Source organism: Corvus hawaiiensis, chromosome 7 (genome assembly GCF_020740725.1).
Source record: "Corvus hawaiiensis isolate bCorHaw1 chromosome 7, bCorHaw1.pri.cur, whole genome shotgun sequence".
NCBI lineage: Eukaryota > Metazoa > Chordata > Aves > Passeriformes > Corvidae > Corvus > Corvus hawaiiensis.
In genome coordinates, this window is record NC_063219.1 from 30751999 (window position 1) to 30768021 (window position 16023).

Sequence of the window (16023 nt, forward strand, 5' to 3'; positions counted from 1 at the left end):
CATCTCATGAGGGGATTTTTGTCACTGAAACATTCTCCTTTATATTTATGTGTTATAGTCATTTCACATATGGTTTCTAAAGTCACAGTAACACAGTGCAAACTGGTTATTTATTTAATTTTAAAGAAAAACCCTTCAGCAATCAAATTTCATTTTCAATTAATCTGCAGACCCTTTCTCTTGCAGCCCACCTTTGCTGCTTGCCATCACAGTATCTCACGTAGTCCTCTTCAGAATGAGATGAACACAGCCTTGCAGATTTAATGCTTCCCACAGCTCATTTTTCTTTTGTGAGTGTCAGGCATTCTTTTCATAAGTGTATCATAAGAAAGTGTTGTCCCAGCCACGCTTGGAGGGTTTAATTAGGAGGGGAGGTCTCCCAGCATGCCCACGAGATGATCAGGGATGAATTACTGTATATCCCTGAGGGAGATCATTCCACAGTTGCAACTCCACTGCTGTCAGTGCTTATTGCTGACACTGAGGGCTCTTAGCACGTGCTGGGACCTGGGCAGTGCTTGCTGTGCTGGAGGGAATGGCTGAGTTAAACACGCTGGGGACCAGAATCAACGCCTTGGTTCAGCCACAGAGATGGACTGAGATTTGGTGGACAAAGAGGGGAATGTGAACTTGCAAGGCATTGCTCAAGGCTTTCCTAAACTGTAAAAGAATCTCTTACCTATCATAATGTTGATGTACATGTGGGAAATTTTTGTTTTGTTTGCCAGCCCAGTGATTTTTAGAAGGCAAAAATCCCCTTTTTTGGACTAAAGTTTCAAAGCTGAAATAAAGCCAATAAAAAATTACTTCTAACACGAGGAGTGCTTTTGAAAAGTCTGCACATACATGTGAAATAAAGTTTTTTCAATGCTGAAAGATATATATTAGCCAAAATTTCAGTGTACCCTAGTGTCATGACTACGGAATGTCAGCTGAAGTGCTTTTACTTCTAGACATTAATATATTGTTTCCTTATTGTTTGACCTATTTTGGTTATATATAGCCATAGATTAGTGATCCCTTGCAGTCCTCTTTGGGGACCCCTCTCAGTTTTGAAAGAAAGGTGAGGTTACATTGAATTTAAAGTGAGATTCTCCATGCACCTGCTATGGTGGATTTTCCAAGCTTAAAGGTAAAACAAAGTCACAGAAATTAGTTGCTCTATTGAATTTATTTCATATAAAGATTGAAAGATCCCTGTAATAGTGACATAGAAAAAAAAAATCTCAATTCACTCAGTTTATAAAAGTGAACAAACCAGGGGGAAAGGAAGGTTTAACTTTGTGAAATGTCAACAGATGATTTTTGTCAGCATAGATTTTTCCATTTTACTCAGAACATTACACATTGGCAGATAAAGATGAAAGAAAAAAAAAACTGTCTTACAATGTTGTTCTTCTTCAAGGTGGAAAAGAAATGTCTTGCATTTTGTGAATTGTGGTCAGTTAATGTTGGGTTTTTTTTCCTGAAAGTAAATTATGGATTGCCTTGAAGCTGTACTGCATTTTACTTCAATCTGCAACAGCACTACAGAAGAGCACATCAGAGGTGATACTGCCCTTGAGTGCATTTGTTGCTCAAAAACGAGCAGGAGAAGCTCAGGAGTCTCTGTTTTCTGAGCCTTTTCCACTTGGTGCTCAAAGAAGAGTGGTGTGAGCAGGTGATTCCCAAGCTGCTGCTTGCTTCCTGCTGAAAAAGCTATGGAGTTAGTGGGTTGGTACCCTTCCATGAAAAATTCTCCTATAGGAAAGAGAAGTTTCATCCTCATCCCTGTATAAAAATATAACAGACATAAAAATGTATAAATCTCTCTGACTTAAAAACCAGACTCAGAATATCTGCTGCAGTTCAATTAAACTTACCCTTGCCCTCCTGCTGGGTAACACATCTATGCATTGGAGCCATTGGGAGCCACAGAACTCACAGTTGTTTCCTCCATGCCCATTGCATTGCAGTGGCTGAGATAATTCAGCATGGGGAAAAACAAATAAATAAAATCAGAATGAAAACAACTATTTACTACATGAAATCAAAACTTCTGGAACCTTTCCTTCAAACACAGCAAAGTTCCATGGTGCAACTCAAACAAGTTATAGCAGCTGTAGTGATGCTACACTACTTTCTACCAAAAGGATTGACCTGAAATGTTGCAAAATTATCTTGGCTGAGGTTTACTCATGGAGAATTTCTGGGAAAAAGGCTTAAATATTTAGCCTGATTTCCAGTTTCTTACCTAGCGGGACACAAAGAAATGTTTGACTGTGGCTGGTGATCAAAATTTCAAATCATAGTGTCTTTTTTTGGTATACTTTAAGCTCCAGAACAATTTTGATTGGTTTCTCTAATTGTACTGAAAAAAAAATATTTCTTTAAAATTAATCTAATGATTTTGAGCCAAATACAAATTTTAAGAAAAGGCTTTGTGATAAGGGGAAAACAAACAAGACTGAAGGCTGGGTATTGCTTTAGATCTATGTTATTTATGTGGCAGTTGTCACAGTCATAGTTCTACCAGGCAGAATTGAGTGGCTCAAAGGGCTGGGGCCCAATCTTTTTCCCCTTTAGCACCTACCCTTATGATGAATGTACTTCATAGTTATCCCACACACTTTGCAGACATACTTTGCCCTGCTTTACAACTTAGGTTGGACCTGTGCCTACTTTGGCAGTGCTCTGTTGCATTTCATGTTTGGATTGGCAGATACCTTTCCACGTTTTGCTCCCACTCACTCTGATGAGATCCTGCTCCAACAAACACTTCAATCTCTGATTTATTATTTGCCCATGAGTAATGCTGCTAAAATCATCAAGGTTGTGTCTGTCCTTGTGCGTGAAGGTCTTGCAGATTCTACTCTTAGAGATTTTTAAAGCCCTTTGGAAATAGTTTTGAGAGACAAGAAAGCAGCAGTAGGTCAACATTAGCAAAACATCTCAAATTTTGAGATGTTCCTTTCCCCTGATGAGGAGGAAAGAGAAAGGAAAAGTGCTTACATCAAATGCCTTTCCAGAAATCTGCAGGACAGCTGTCATTTGTCTTTTGATGGTGCATCGCTGTAAGATGTAAGTCATGATGGCTATTTATTTTCAGCATAAATTCCTATGCAGAATGTGGGGGTATTGTAATGCAATTACATTGCTGTCCACAGTTCAGTTTGAGAAAAAACTATTCTTCCACTTCTTCAAGGCTGAATAAAAACAATAATGGAAAACTCTTATGAAAGAAAAGAAAATATTACCCTTTTAGAGGCTTTTGAATCCTTCTAAATGCAGAATGGAGTTGAATAATATCTCTGCTGGAGAACAGCTTAAAATAGCCTGCAGAAAAGATAACATTTTAACTGAAGGCTATAACGTAATAGACATTTCTATGGAAACACTTATATTTCTGTAGAATATCCTTATAAGCTCTTTTAAATTCTGTAAGACTTTTCCATTTGTTGACACTACACGTCTATAAAGGATTATCAGACAGTTCTCAAAGGGCAAAAGCAAACCTTTTACTTATCAATATGTCCAGAAATATGAATTAATGCAACAGAAATATCAGGAATAAGGTAGAAGCAATGAGTACACCCTAACAGGTGAGTAAATAGCTGAAGTATGCCAAATTAGTTTTACATAAATAAATTCAAGGAGAGAGGGGGAGATAACAGTGTTAGATAATGGCATAGATGTACAGAAAGAATCCAGAGGGATGTGTTTTTAGAGTGGCAGGTAGTATGACTGCCATTCACGCATATTTAAGCAGGTGCTTGATTGCTTTCACTGAACTGCTTGGCTTTACTCCAGCTGATGGTGTTTGGAATGTGTAATGAAGGCAGAGGGTGGTCACAGTTCTTCCTTCTCTTTATTTATGTCTGCTTTTTAATTTTCAGAATGCCTATGTCAACATCAATCGAATCATGTCTGTGGCGTCAAGGCTCTCCGAGGCAGGCCACTATGCTTCCCAGCAGATTAAACAAATATCCAGCCAGCTGGATCAAGAGTGGAAGAGTTTTGCTGCAGCTCTGGATGAGCGCAGCACCATCTTAGCCATGTCTGCTGTCTTTCACCAGAAAGCTGAACAGGTGAGTTCCTTTTGGGAGAGGCGAAATGGTCCAGTGCTACCTCGATAATGATGATACTGCAATTTTTACTTCATGGCTTTTGGCTTATGTGCAGTGAGGCTGAGAGCTTTGTTCCTGGTGGCTTAGTGTCTCAAAAACAAACAATAACATTTCCACCCCAAAAATGGCCCATGTCCCCTGATGGGTAAGAAATTATGTTTTCACCTTAATAATGAGGAAGAATCTGATCATAACTGAAGTGCACTGGTGCAGTAACAAGCTGTTTTATTTCTAATACTTCATTAGTGCTGTGGATAAATTCAGGTTTATTATGGTCAGGAAAACAGCATCTGCACTCAAATGTGTATGTGCTATGTGCACAGGAATGTTCACACGTGATATAGACCCAAAACAGCAGGCAATTTCTAGGAGCCAAAGAACATTGTTGTTAATGAAAATTACAGAATTCATTCCAACACTTACTCTTACAGTGCTCTCCATAGCCCCAGACTTTGTTAGACCTCACCAAGTAGAGATTTCAGAGACAGCTGTGAACATCAAAGAAAATTTTCCATATCCCTGAACTTTATTTTGTGCCTTTAACAACTACTAGAATGGTTCCGTAATTCATAGCTAGAAAAGATTTAAAATGTCACTGAATAAACCTTGTGCTTTTTTTTGCATCTAAACCAGGTCCACCTAATGATGATGGTTCAACATTGATTATATGTTGATTACATTCATTATCCAGTGACAAACACTGCTTTGGGGCTCTCTTCAGTGTTGTTGTGTGCTTGTTTTTCCAAGTAGTTAATACCAAAGCTACTAAGTGGGTGTGCTTGACGTTTATAAAATAACCCATACTTGAAGAATCTGAAGAAGAAATTGTAAGAGCTAAGCCAGAAACTGTGTCTCTTAAGGCAGAATATATGTATAAAAAAGGTTATCTTAAAAAGATTTTCCTAATTGTTTGTTTCTTACTGTAGAATTACAATGGATTTTTCTTTATTCCATGTTTCCTATTGACAACAGGCAATAGCATAGAGCAATTACTCACCCTACTGGGCACTTACTCATGTAAGCACACTCAGGGCCTTTGATGGGACTGATAATCTAAGATGCCCAGTACAAGAACTTTCATCTCCTTACAATGGACACTGTAGGGATTAGGTGTAGTCTGCATGTTAATAATTGGTCAATCATCATATATTCATAAAGTAAAATCAAAACTAGAATTTATATGCAGTCTCTAGTCACAATGAAAATGTTTAGGATTTATTAAAGAATTAGATAGTTCTTGTTTGCTTAGTTTAGGCTTGGGGTAGTTTTTATCACTTTTTTTTTTTAAATGAGTTATTCCCTATTTTTCTGAAGTGTCAGTCTTGTTTACTGTTTCTGAGGAGCTGCTGAGGTATTGTGCAGCATGAAAGGCAATAAACCAGAAAACTTTATTGACCTGCACCTCTTCCCAACAAACTGAAGTTTGTGCTGTCTGACAGAAGCCAATCTCTCATGACTAACAGACAGGAGAATTCACTAATTGTGACAGCAGTTGCTTCTCACTTGCAGTAAGAGAAAATTCAGTGGAAGATAAATGCTGATATGAATCCTGTGAACTCAGCTACAAAAAAGAAATGTGGGTGTCATTGTGTCCATGAGCCAGGACTAAAATTTCATTCCTGCCTTAGTAACTCCGGTGGGATAAACCAATGGCTTGAGCTAATAATTTGGTCATTTAAGCTCTCTACAGTATAAATAGTGAGGTGTTTGAGATTTGGTCTGTAACTAAGTCTGTTGTCTATCAGACATTCCTTCCAAATGTGACTCTTTATTATTTGGCATCAGGCAGGGGTTTTTTTTAACTCAAATCAGGGCTTCATTATTTTACAATAAATAGGGCTTACTATGAAATAGGGCTTTATTGTGAAGCAAAGATATAGATAAACCCACTATTTCCTCTGTTGCAGATAGAATCTATTTTCGCTCTCTTTGTTCTCTCAATAAGGGTAATCTTGTTGCAGATGCAGCCATTTCTCCCACAGTGTATCCCTGCTTCCCTCACACCTATCTCTGGTGCAGATTGTCATTCCTTCTCCAGTGCAATAAGCTGCTACTGTCTCTTTGTTCATTCCTTCCTATTGATTGAAGGTCTCTGTGATGCCAACATGAAGCCAGTCTACTAGGACCATAATCTTTCAGCCTCTGGCACACCCCAGCCTGCAAAGGAGTCGTTGGCTGGAGACAGAGATTTATGAAATATCTATAATATGCAAGCTGAGCAGAAAGAAACTTGTTTTTTCAAGGTCTCTTCCTTAAGACCCCACACAGAAAACTGCATAAAATACAATTTTTCTGGCTTGGAAGGATGAAAGGCTGAGGCAACCCTGCTGGGAATTGAACCTCACATCTGTCTTCATGTGCCTCAGAATCACCATGCTTTCCTGGCTTTTATTGCAGATACATGTGGCATGTATGAACGGGACTCAGCTGAACGGATTCTTGGATGTTTTATTTCTTTTTTTTCCTTTTCTGTTTTTTAGTGTGTGTGCACATAATTGTCTTTCTTAAATTTTTAAGCACAACTAGCACATACTAAACCATTATCAAGAAAACAGCGAAGAAAAGAAAGAAAGCAAGACAAACCTTGCCAACTACTTAGCCTCCAGCTAGGCACCCTTCAACACAGGTGTTTGATCAAAAGCCAGTAGACTAAACTCGAAACAACCACTTTTTCCGGGTCAAGGTACCCCTCAGCAGATTCAGTGGAGGTTGTTTCCCAAATTTCCTATCATTTCCCCTGCTACAAATCTCTTGATTCTTTGGAGTTTTTTCCTTCTTTCCTCTTTTTTTTTATTTCCCCTCCCTTTCTCATGCTTATGTGGAGATATTCTAGAGCAAAAGAGAATCTGCTTCTCTATGTATGTCTGAAACTATTCAGTGTCAGAAGGATGTAGGACAACATGTCTTATCTCATTGAGATTTCAAGAGAATGTGCTGATTTACTCCAGATGAGATTTCAGCTCACCAACCACCAGACGGGGGAAGCACCCACACCAGGTGTCCTCCCCATTTTGGATGTAATCTCTGAAGGTGTGCTAAAGTGTTCGTAAGATGTTCACTCTACAGATCCTGTCAGAATGAACAAATTAATGTTTTGAATCAGCCAGCAGATCTCAACCAATTAATTCTGGGTCAGAGTCTACCCTCAGAAGTGCATGAGCAGAATTACTGTTTAAGGTAGTAGGTGTTAAGTGCACACATTAGACGTTTATGCTGATTCTCAGAAAAGTGACCCCTGACCATTTGTTTCATGTTACTTTACTCCCCAGTCAGGAAGATTACTGTTCTCATCTCTCAGCTCTGCCTGGATCTCTCTAAGCACATCTTCAACTCCCTTATAGGAGGCAAGGAAATGAAAAAGAGAAGAGAGAAGAGAGAAGAGAGAAGCGAGAAGCGAAGCGAGAAGAGAAGAGAAGAGAAGAGAAGAGAAGAGAAGAGAAGAGAAGAGAAGAGAAGAGAAGAGAAGAGAAGAGAAGAAAGGAAAAGCCAGTTAATATCTATAAGATGCAGGGCTAAGACCAAGATAGATAGGGAAATTCCAGAAACAGCATCAGGAAATATACAAGTACCTTCATACGAAAAATTTAAAAATTCAGGGTAGCAAGAGGTATTAAGAGTCACTGAAGAAAGTTGCTTCTTGGCTTTCTTCTCATCTTTCCCCACAGCCATGCTGGAACATGAAAGCACACTAGAATTTTGGTTTAAATTTTCTGGATCCTGGAGAACCACCCTGGTTATCCTGCAGCTTCCACACAGAGGCCAACAGTAAGCAAGGAGTGTGCAAAAAAATACATAGAAATAAAGAGTACAAAATGTCTGAGCTGTGTTTTGGAGCAATCTCGTGGTACAGCAGAGCAGTCCCTGAGGAAAATTAGTAAGAAGTCTGAGAATCCTTTATTACCTGTTAGAATCTGCATACAGAATTTGCAACTCATGTTGTGATTTAGGAGTAAGTGTAGGTCATCATTTTAAAGTTACTTTTGGATTGAATCAGAGATACAAAGGTACCGTAGGGACTTCTTTTTTGGGAGACATTCTTCCTAATCTTTCTCAAAGCCTTGAAAAGCATGGACAATTATTGTAGCCTGTCATTTCAAATCATATTTAAGCAGTTTTTATGTTCCCAATAGGAGATATTCTAGTCAATAAGCTAATTACAAATTTAAGCATTTCATTTAAATGGTATTGAGTTCTAGTAGACAGTAAGGACTCCTCTTCCAAATTAAGTTAGTAACTTACAATTTTAAATTCAAGTTTTTGCAACTCAGTCAAATGGTGATTTTGTGATAAGAATTTGCTTCTAGCATGAAGGACTACATTTAAATAATTTTTTTGTCTGCCACAGTGTGTGACAAATAATAAAATTTTAAAAAGCTGCTCTTTTCAAAACATCCAAATCAATAGTCCTGTGGCCTGAACTAGCACTTTGCAACAATCTTTAAAAAAACCCTATTTGCTCTTCCTGCCTGACTCTGCACACACAGCACAGACCACTCTGCACTGTTTCAGAATATCAAACACTGACAGCCTGCATCTCTCAAAACTTTTTCAAACATATGATGTCAACTGCTCTTGCTAGTGGCAGAAGCAAAATTAACAAAGTATTTGTGACATTGTCTATGTACAAAAGATAGATGCAAGACAGCAAGGTGGACGTGGTTCTGTGCATTGGATCTTCTTGAGACTTCTCCCACCTACTGTGCAAATCACAGTCTGGGGATGTGACAATAGATGAGTAACATGACTATAAGAGCTTTTACTAAAATTGGTAGAATTCAGCAGTTTTGATAAGAGCCACAACAGTGTGACTCCAGCTGCAGGAACACTCATCTATGAAGTGTAAAGGTCTTTTGTTCACTGTTTCGACCAAGAGGTTCATGGTACAGCCCCGAAAGGGATCAATCTCGGCTCTGGGCTCTTAAACTGCATAGGAAATTATGTGAATTCTATTACTTTGGCAAAAAATATGATGACTTCAGCTTTATGCAGGGGTGTTTGGGGATTTCATCTGAACAGATTCAACAGATCATAAGTCAAACCAGTGCAGGAGAGCCTGCCATCCTTGCCTCTAGCTTTCTAGAAAGCACAGTTGTCACTGGTAGATTTGTACGTTGTAGACATGAATGCTTCAGAATTCATCTTTGTCACCAAATCTTTGTGCACTGAAGTGTTTACAATGCACACACTTTGTAGCGTTGATTACACAGCAGCATGGTGAATAGCTTTACACTACCAATAGAAAAGGATGCTGATGCCAGAGACAGAGTTGGACTGGAATTCTTTGCTTTGAATCTCACAGCCCTTCACGCTGTGAGTGAGTGCTTTACTAACAAGCCACAGGTGAACACTTCAGGAGGCAATAAAGCTGTGATCCTGGGGTGGTTTTGTGGCATTATACATTCGTCCTACAGGGCACCGCATCTGTTATGTAATTAGCTGTTCTTTTTTATAAATAGCCCAAGGTATGGCAGGCTGGTTTAACAAAAAGGTGGAGGAAGAGAAAGCATTAATGAGAAGTAATGAGGTGGCATTAGGCAGTTCATATGGAGAAAATATGAACATGTGAGCTGTGTCATTGAACTAAGCCCTGCTTAAAAGAAAAACAGGGTGGGTCTTAGAGACTAAATTCCTATTTTCTTTTACAGAACAGGCAGCACCCAGGAGAGCTTCCTCAGTTTGTTCTGCCAAAGTGCATCAGCATTACTCTGGAGGCCTTTAAGAGTGGAAAAATATTTTTTTCCACCCCTTTGCTCCCCAAAGTGTTCAGTTTCTGGCTGGCTGTTAAGGCTTCCAACCAAGGTGCTAAACCATATCAATTGCAATGGCAATGCATTCTTTTTTCTCCCTTTTCATGGACATCTGCCTACCAGGAACTGGACTGAGACCAGCAGCTCATTTTGTGCTGGCTGCTTAGCAGGCATCAGATGGTAATGGTATCTGATCAGTGCTGACCTGGGCCAGAAGCACGTGTGACCCACAGGCTTAAAGCCTTGGCATCCTAATAGCAATCCCACTGAGCTGGACCTGGGTTGGGAACTCCTTGAATGCAGACTGCCTGCCTTTCACTGAAATGAATGTCGCAGTGATTTTAATGGGAGTTTTCTGTTGCTCATGCAAGTAGTTTTAAGGACAGGTAAATGACTGAGTAAAGACAGACAGATGAGTCAATGCCAAAGGCAGCTGGAGCTGGTCACTGTGCCCTTTTGTTCTTCACACTGATGGTTTTTTTCTAGACATGTTGCAGCCTCCCTGATGGTGTGCAAAGGCTTTTAGAATGAGTGTTTGCTGAACCTGCCTAAATAAGCATTTATTTTTAATCCAGAAGAAACAGAAAACATTCCTTTGGATCCAGGTGTCATTGGAGTACTGAGGAGGTGACAGGAATGTGCCTTTTCAAAGTGCCCAAAAGGACTCCTTTATAACTGCTGTGTTCTTCTCAGTCATTGCTGCAGTCACATGTGGCACTCTACAAAGTTTTTTAGTGTTGATCAGAGGTTGTTTTGTTGCTCATTGTTCCTGGAATTGTCTCAGTTCCTTTCAGGTGTGGATGCCTGGTGCAAAATGTGCAGTGATGGAGGCCTCCCCTCAGAAATGCAAGACCTGGAACTGGCCATCCACCATCACCAGACCCTGTATGAGCAAGTCACACAGGCCTACACAGAGGTATGTGCTTCCCAGAGAAAATGTGAGTACCTGCTGAGTGATAACAGACACATGGCTGCATTTAGGAGCTTAGCTTTGCTAAATGAGCTAGGTTCTCCTTTCCATTTCTGCAGCTCTTTCAAAGATGGAGTCAGACCTAACCCCAGGCTGTAGTATGTGATTTCCCAGCAATTTGCTTGTGAGGGAAGAACCAAAGGACAAATCTGAAATCATACAGAAATGAAATCTAGAACCAGTGTTGGCACCCCAAAGAAGAATCATTTCACTGCTTCTGCTGAACTGGGAACCCCTTTTTGCCACCAGCACCTTTACTCCTTGTGCTTTCCTTCTGTGGATGAATCCTGGCTCTAGCACAGGTGTGCTAATGGCTCAAAGGGTGCCAAAGGCTTTTTCCTGCAATGTACAAGTCAAGGAGATGTAAGGTCCTGATTGCAGCAAATGCTCAAAAGACTTGCTTTAGATAGAATCTAGAATCATTTAGGCTGGAAAGGACCCTTAAAATCCTGAATTCAACTGCTGAGCTAAAATTATCATCTACTACTAAATCCTGTCCCTAAGCACCATGTCAGATGTATTTGTATATACTGTTGTAAAATATCTCCAACCTAAATAGGGTATGTGCTTTTTTCCTTTAAAAGAAGATGCCAAGAATCCTGAGACAAATTCTCTGTAATTTTGTCAAAAAGCCCCGCATGAAGTTCTTTACTTGCTTTTTTCCCCATTCAGGCTATAGAGCATGAAGTAAAATGTCACATTTCCCTGGACTGTGCTCTACTGGAGTCTCTCTGGCTGTGAAGGGACTTTGCTCCTTGCAGAGTTTTCCAAGCTGGACTGGAGGATTGTGGTAGTGTTTGCTATACTTAGTAAATTACCAAGTGAAGACTTCAGGACAGAATAGAGCAATATTTTACACACACACACGTATATCTGTATCTATCTATCTATCTATCTATCTATATGTATCTCCTACATGCTCATCCCATCTCTTGCTCTGGTCATCATATCCTTGAAAGAATCTATAGTATAAAATAGAAGAGAAGCTGATTTACTGTTTAATCTTGGTGGTAGGCACTCATGCATTCACAGTGAAGTTGTGCAGTTACCTTGATGATGAATGTAAGGAGTATTAGAAATTTCTTCTTCCCCAAACACCTGCAAGAATTTGGGAGTTAGTCAAATAAGAAGGAACAAGTCTGGCTTGCAATCACAAACGGTGCTTCCTTACTCAGTCCTCAGGCTTTTCAGGAGTAGTGCATCGTGTGCCAAACACAGAAGAGTCCTGTTGACCTCTAGTTGCAGCTGTGAATTTCATACAAGTGCCTAGTCAGGTGAAACTACGTTTTTAGGTTTCATTTAAAAATATTTCTAAAAACTAAGTCAAGTTTGGATTAAGTAAAAACTAATGTTTTAAACTAGCATTTTATTTGTCAGCCTTGATTTTAGTTTTTGTGAAATGAAAATTTTGTTTAAAACTCATTGCCAAAAGTACCCATTAACATCCATAATGCTTTTGCTGATGCTTCCTCAGAAGGATATAATTTTTCAGAAACACAGATGTTTAAATTATCTCTATACTGTTTTACTAGAAAGTACATTTTGAAACAGTATGTAGAATTGCCAGAATTGTGCAGGTCCATTCAGCTTAAGCCTTTTGCAATACTTAAAAATACGTTGCAAATAAGATGTGAGTGAAGCGATGTGACTAACCTGGGCTGTTTTCATTGTCTCCTTGCACAGTCCTTGAAAAATTCAAAAAGATTCACATGAAAAGAGTTTTGTTGATTTATTTTTGCAGTTATAAGGAGAACATGGAAACGACTGAAAGAGCACAGTAGGTGGCTTCTCCATTTGTGAGGCTGTTCCTTTCTGAAATCTGCTCTTTGGGGAACTCTGAGAGCACAAACCTTCTGAGATATTGATTGGGAATACAATATTATTCACAATTTTGGAAAACAGACTCTTTAAGCTGAAGAATTTCAGAGCTGCAGATGATACAAAACCGTGGAATATCTATGTAATCCTTGTGAATACTGAGTACCACTGGTTACCTGATGGTCACCATGCTCCTTTTCATTTATTTAGTCCAGTTTGATGGGACAGGGGTGTAAACTGGAGAGCAGAAAAACACTTCTAATAGCCTCTGATTTGTATTAATAATTACTAACAGGACAACACAAGGACTTCAAATTTGGTGTTTTATCTGTCTGTGCAGGGAATAACTAGGAGGTTATCCCCATTAGGGAAAAATCATAACTTATCATCTCTGGGGCTTTTTAGACAGACAACAGAAACAAATTGCCATACAATAGATAAAAACCCACATCCCATAGAAGAGGAAGGAGTAAGAGACAATACAGAAGTGTAGCTATTAATAGATCTGTATTATAGCACAAACGTTGTAAGAAAGTTGTCCTGAGTAAAACATGTCTGTTATATTTTCTGTGCAATCACATCGCTTACTGCTAAAGTTTTGAACCTTTATTTTTAATCCCAGTTCTGCTGTGATTGCTAGTAGTGTAAATCAAGAGGAACTCCACTAAAACCATTGGAACACCACCCAGGGGCTGATTCAGACCAACTCAAAGCCCAAAGCCCAGTAACAGATACATAGTGAATTACACAGTGAATTTAGGCAGTGCAAAGAGGGAGTTTCTGGTCTAATAAGCTGCACCCGCATGTGTCCATAGCCTTGGTTTCCTGTTCCCAGTGATTAAGTAGTTGCTGATTGCCTTCCCACAGATGAAATAGGATGTAGTATGCCTTATCTCCTTCCTCTGGAAGCTGCTTCTTCCTGGCTAGCAGCTAATGCCATCTCCATAATCTTGCCAAGGTAACACCTGTGCCTCAGTGTTTCCTCCTAAAATCCTCCATCATATCATATGTTGTTCCCTCTCTGACCCCAGAAGGCTCCGGCATGCGCAAATTATTCCAGCTGATCTTCAGCAGCAACTGAAATTGAGTGTGGGAAGCCACTCCCTATGTACTTTACACATATTTCCTCATCTAATTCCAAATTGCCTTGAATACTTAAAAAATATCCAAGAACTTGCCTAAGGCCACCAAATAATCATAAATATGATGAGATTTTACTCCAATTTTTGCCAGCATGCATCTCAGAAGGTATCTTGATTTCTCTGAAAATGCACCAGGTACACAGTGTTACCACAGACTGGAACGTGGCATGGCTTGCCAAAAGACACAGGTTTGGGCATTAAAGGTTATTTGCTACATTTGAACATGCAACTTATAATACAGGAATAAATGAGACATGGAAATCCTGGAGATGTGTTTTAACTTCGATAATGTTCAAATTTTGAACTGGATGAAAAACATTCTTTACCCTATTTTCTGGCAAAATCGGTAATTGTGACTGCATACAAATACACTTTTCAGGAAATCTTGTCATTTTCACTGCAGTTTGTTTCAGAGGGAAAAGAGAAAAGTGGGCTGGGAAGAGAGAGGGATTACAATAGTGTCCTCATTCACCATTTCTGTTGAACAAAATATTTTAATTTTATAATCTGGAACTGAAAAATTATTTCAAAAAGCCTTTTTTTTTTTTGAGAATCAGTGCATGCACACATTTTTTTACTAGAAATCTGCTTTTTATGGTTACATTTGTCATTTTGCCCCTGCAATATGAAAATGGTACAGGAATGTTCCAGAAAAAAAAAATCTCGCATTCTGCAGGCATTTTGATTTTTTTTAATGCCCAAATGCCTTTGCATCTGCAAATATCTTTTAATGTGCTTGAAAAAGGTGACATGTGTGCAGAGGGCTTTGCATTTACCAGCAAACTTTGTAGTCCATTGAAAATGGAGACCACAGGTCCCTCTGAGCTGTTCCTGAGGAAGAAAAGAATCAGTCATATACTAATTTATTTTTCACTGCCACTGAATGAAATACAGAATGGAATGTCACACTTCTCAACGTATAGACATACTTAGTAATCCTATGAAGAAAGGACTTTCCCTTATTATACAGAATATGAATGACTCTGCCATCTGTGGTTTTCTTAAAATGCCACCTCCTCACAAAAATAGGCCCTCTCTTGCAAATGCCAGCTGTCACCAAGCAGTGTGCGTCAGGAGTTTTCAGTGCCCGAGTGTCAGAATGGAATATAGCCCTGGGATCTCTGTGTGCAGCCCCAGCAGGGTGGTACCTCTGCTCCTGCTGAGTGACACAGCGGGCCCACTAGGAAGCAAAGGCAAGTGCTTAATGTGTAAGTACAAGTCAAAAAGAGATGTTATGAGCTCTTTCTTCCTTTTTGACTGAAATGAGGAAAACACGCAGCAGAAAAAGAACGAGCTAGAATGTTCTCTGTCAGCTGTTGCATATTTAAGTACCAGTGCAGTGAGGCAGACCTATTTCTTCATTCAGGTGAGCCAGGATGGAAAAGCCTTGCTGGATGTCCTACAGCGTCCCTTGAGTCCTGGGAATTCTGAATCTCTCACTGCCACTGCAAACTACTCCAAGGCTGTTCACCAGGTGTTGGATGTGGTACATGAAGTCCTGCATCACCAGCGGCGTCTAGAAAGCATCTGGCAACACAGAAAGGTCCGGCTACATCAAAGGCTGCAGCTCTGTGTTTTCCAGCAGGATGTTCAACAGGTAATATCCCTATTGAAGAGATTAAAAATGACCCTTTATTTGCAGCCATAAAAATTAGTGATTCATCCAGAGGCTGGTGCCATAACCAAGATTTCACACACAGTTCTATGTATGCTAGAAATCTGCTAAAGTCCTAATGCACCTTTCAGTATCTCTTGGTTTCATGTTGGAAATCGTCAGTCAGTCCATTGAATATTGATCAGTCCATTCCTCATAAGAATGTGACACTATTTTCAGTAGTTAATTTGTCACAAGTGAGCAATTAGCTATAGGTACTCTGCTGTTCCTGAGAAAGTGATGTTTAACAGAAAAAAGAATTTCAAGTGTAAAAAGCAATTGAACTGTGGTGTATTTCACCTTCCTGTGTGGAAACAACATAAACTGACACTTTAGTGATGCTGTTTAGATGATCTTTGAACTGTCACCACTTATGGAGTCCACATACCCATGCTATGAGTTTGCTGGCTCCAGTGAGTGCACACCCCAATGCTCAGAGCCCTCCTCACAGAAATACAGTTTATACAGCACAGGCTCGTCTCCGAGATCCTTGGCTCCAGGTGGATAACTTTTCTCTCCCAAAGGAATGCATATGAGTACCATCACAACAGTGTGAGTGACAGTAAGTATGAGATGCCATGTTTGT

General features: G+C 39.5%; 1 protein-coding gene across 12 annotated transcripts in view; it reads left to right on the plus strand.

Moving 5' to 3' along the window:
- Window positions 1-16023, plus strand: part of KALRN (kalirin RhoGEF kinase) — a 484760-nt gene that overhangs the window by 224795 nt on the left and 243942 nt on the right. For all 12 annotated transcript variants that reach the window (XM_048309150.1, XM_048309144.1, XM_048309140.1 and 9 more), the window contains exons 8-10: window positions 3876-4067; window positions 10638-10769; window positions 15150-15380. In XM_048309150.1, the coding sequence (XP_048165107.1) occupies window positions 3876-4067; window positions 10638-10769; window positions 15150-15380 (555 nt within the window). The remainder of the gene's footprint in view (window positions 1-3875; window positions 4068-10637; window positions 10770-15149; window positions 15381-16023) is intronic.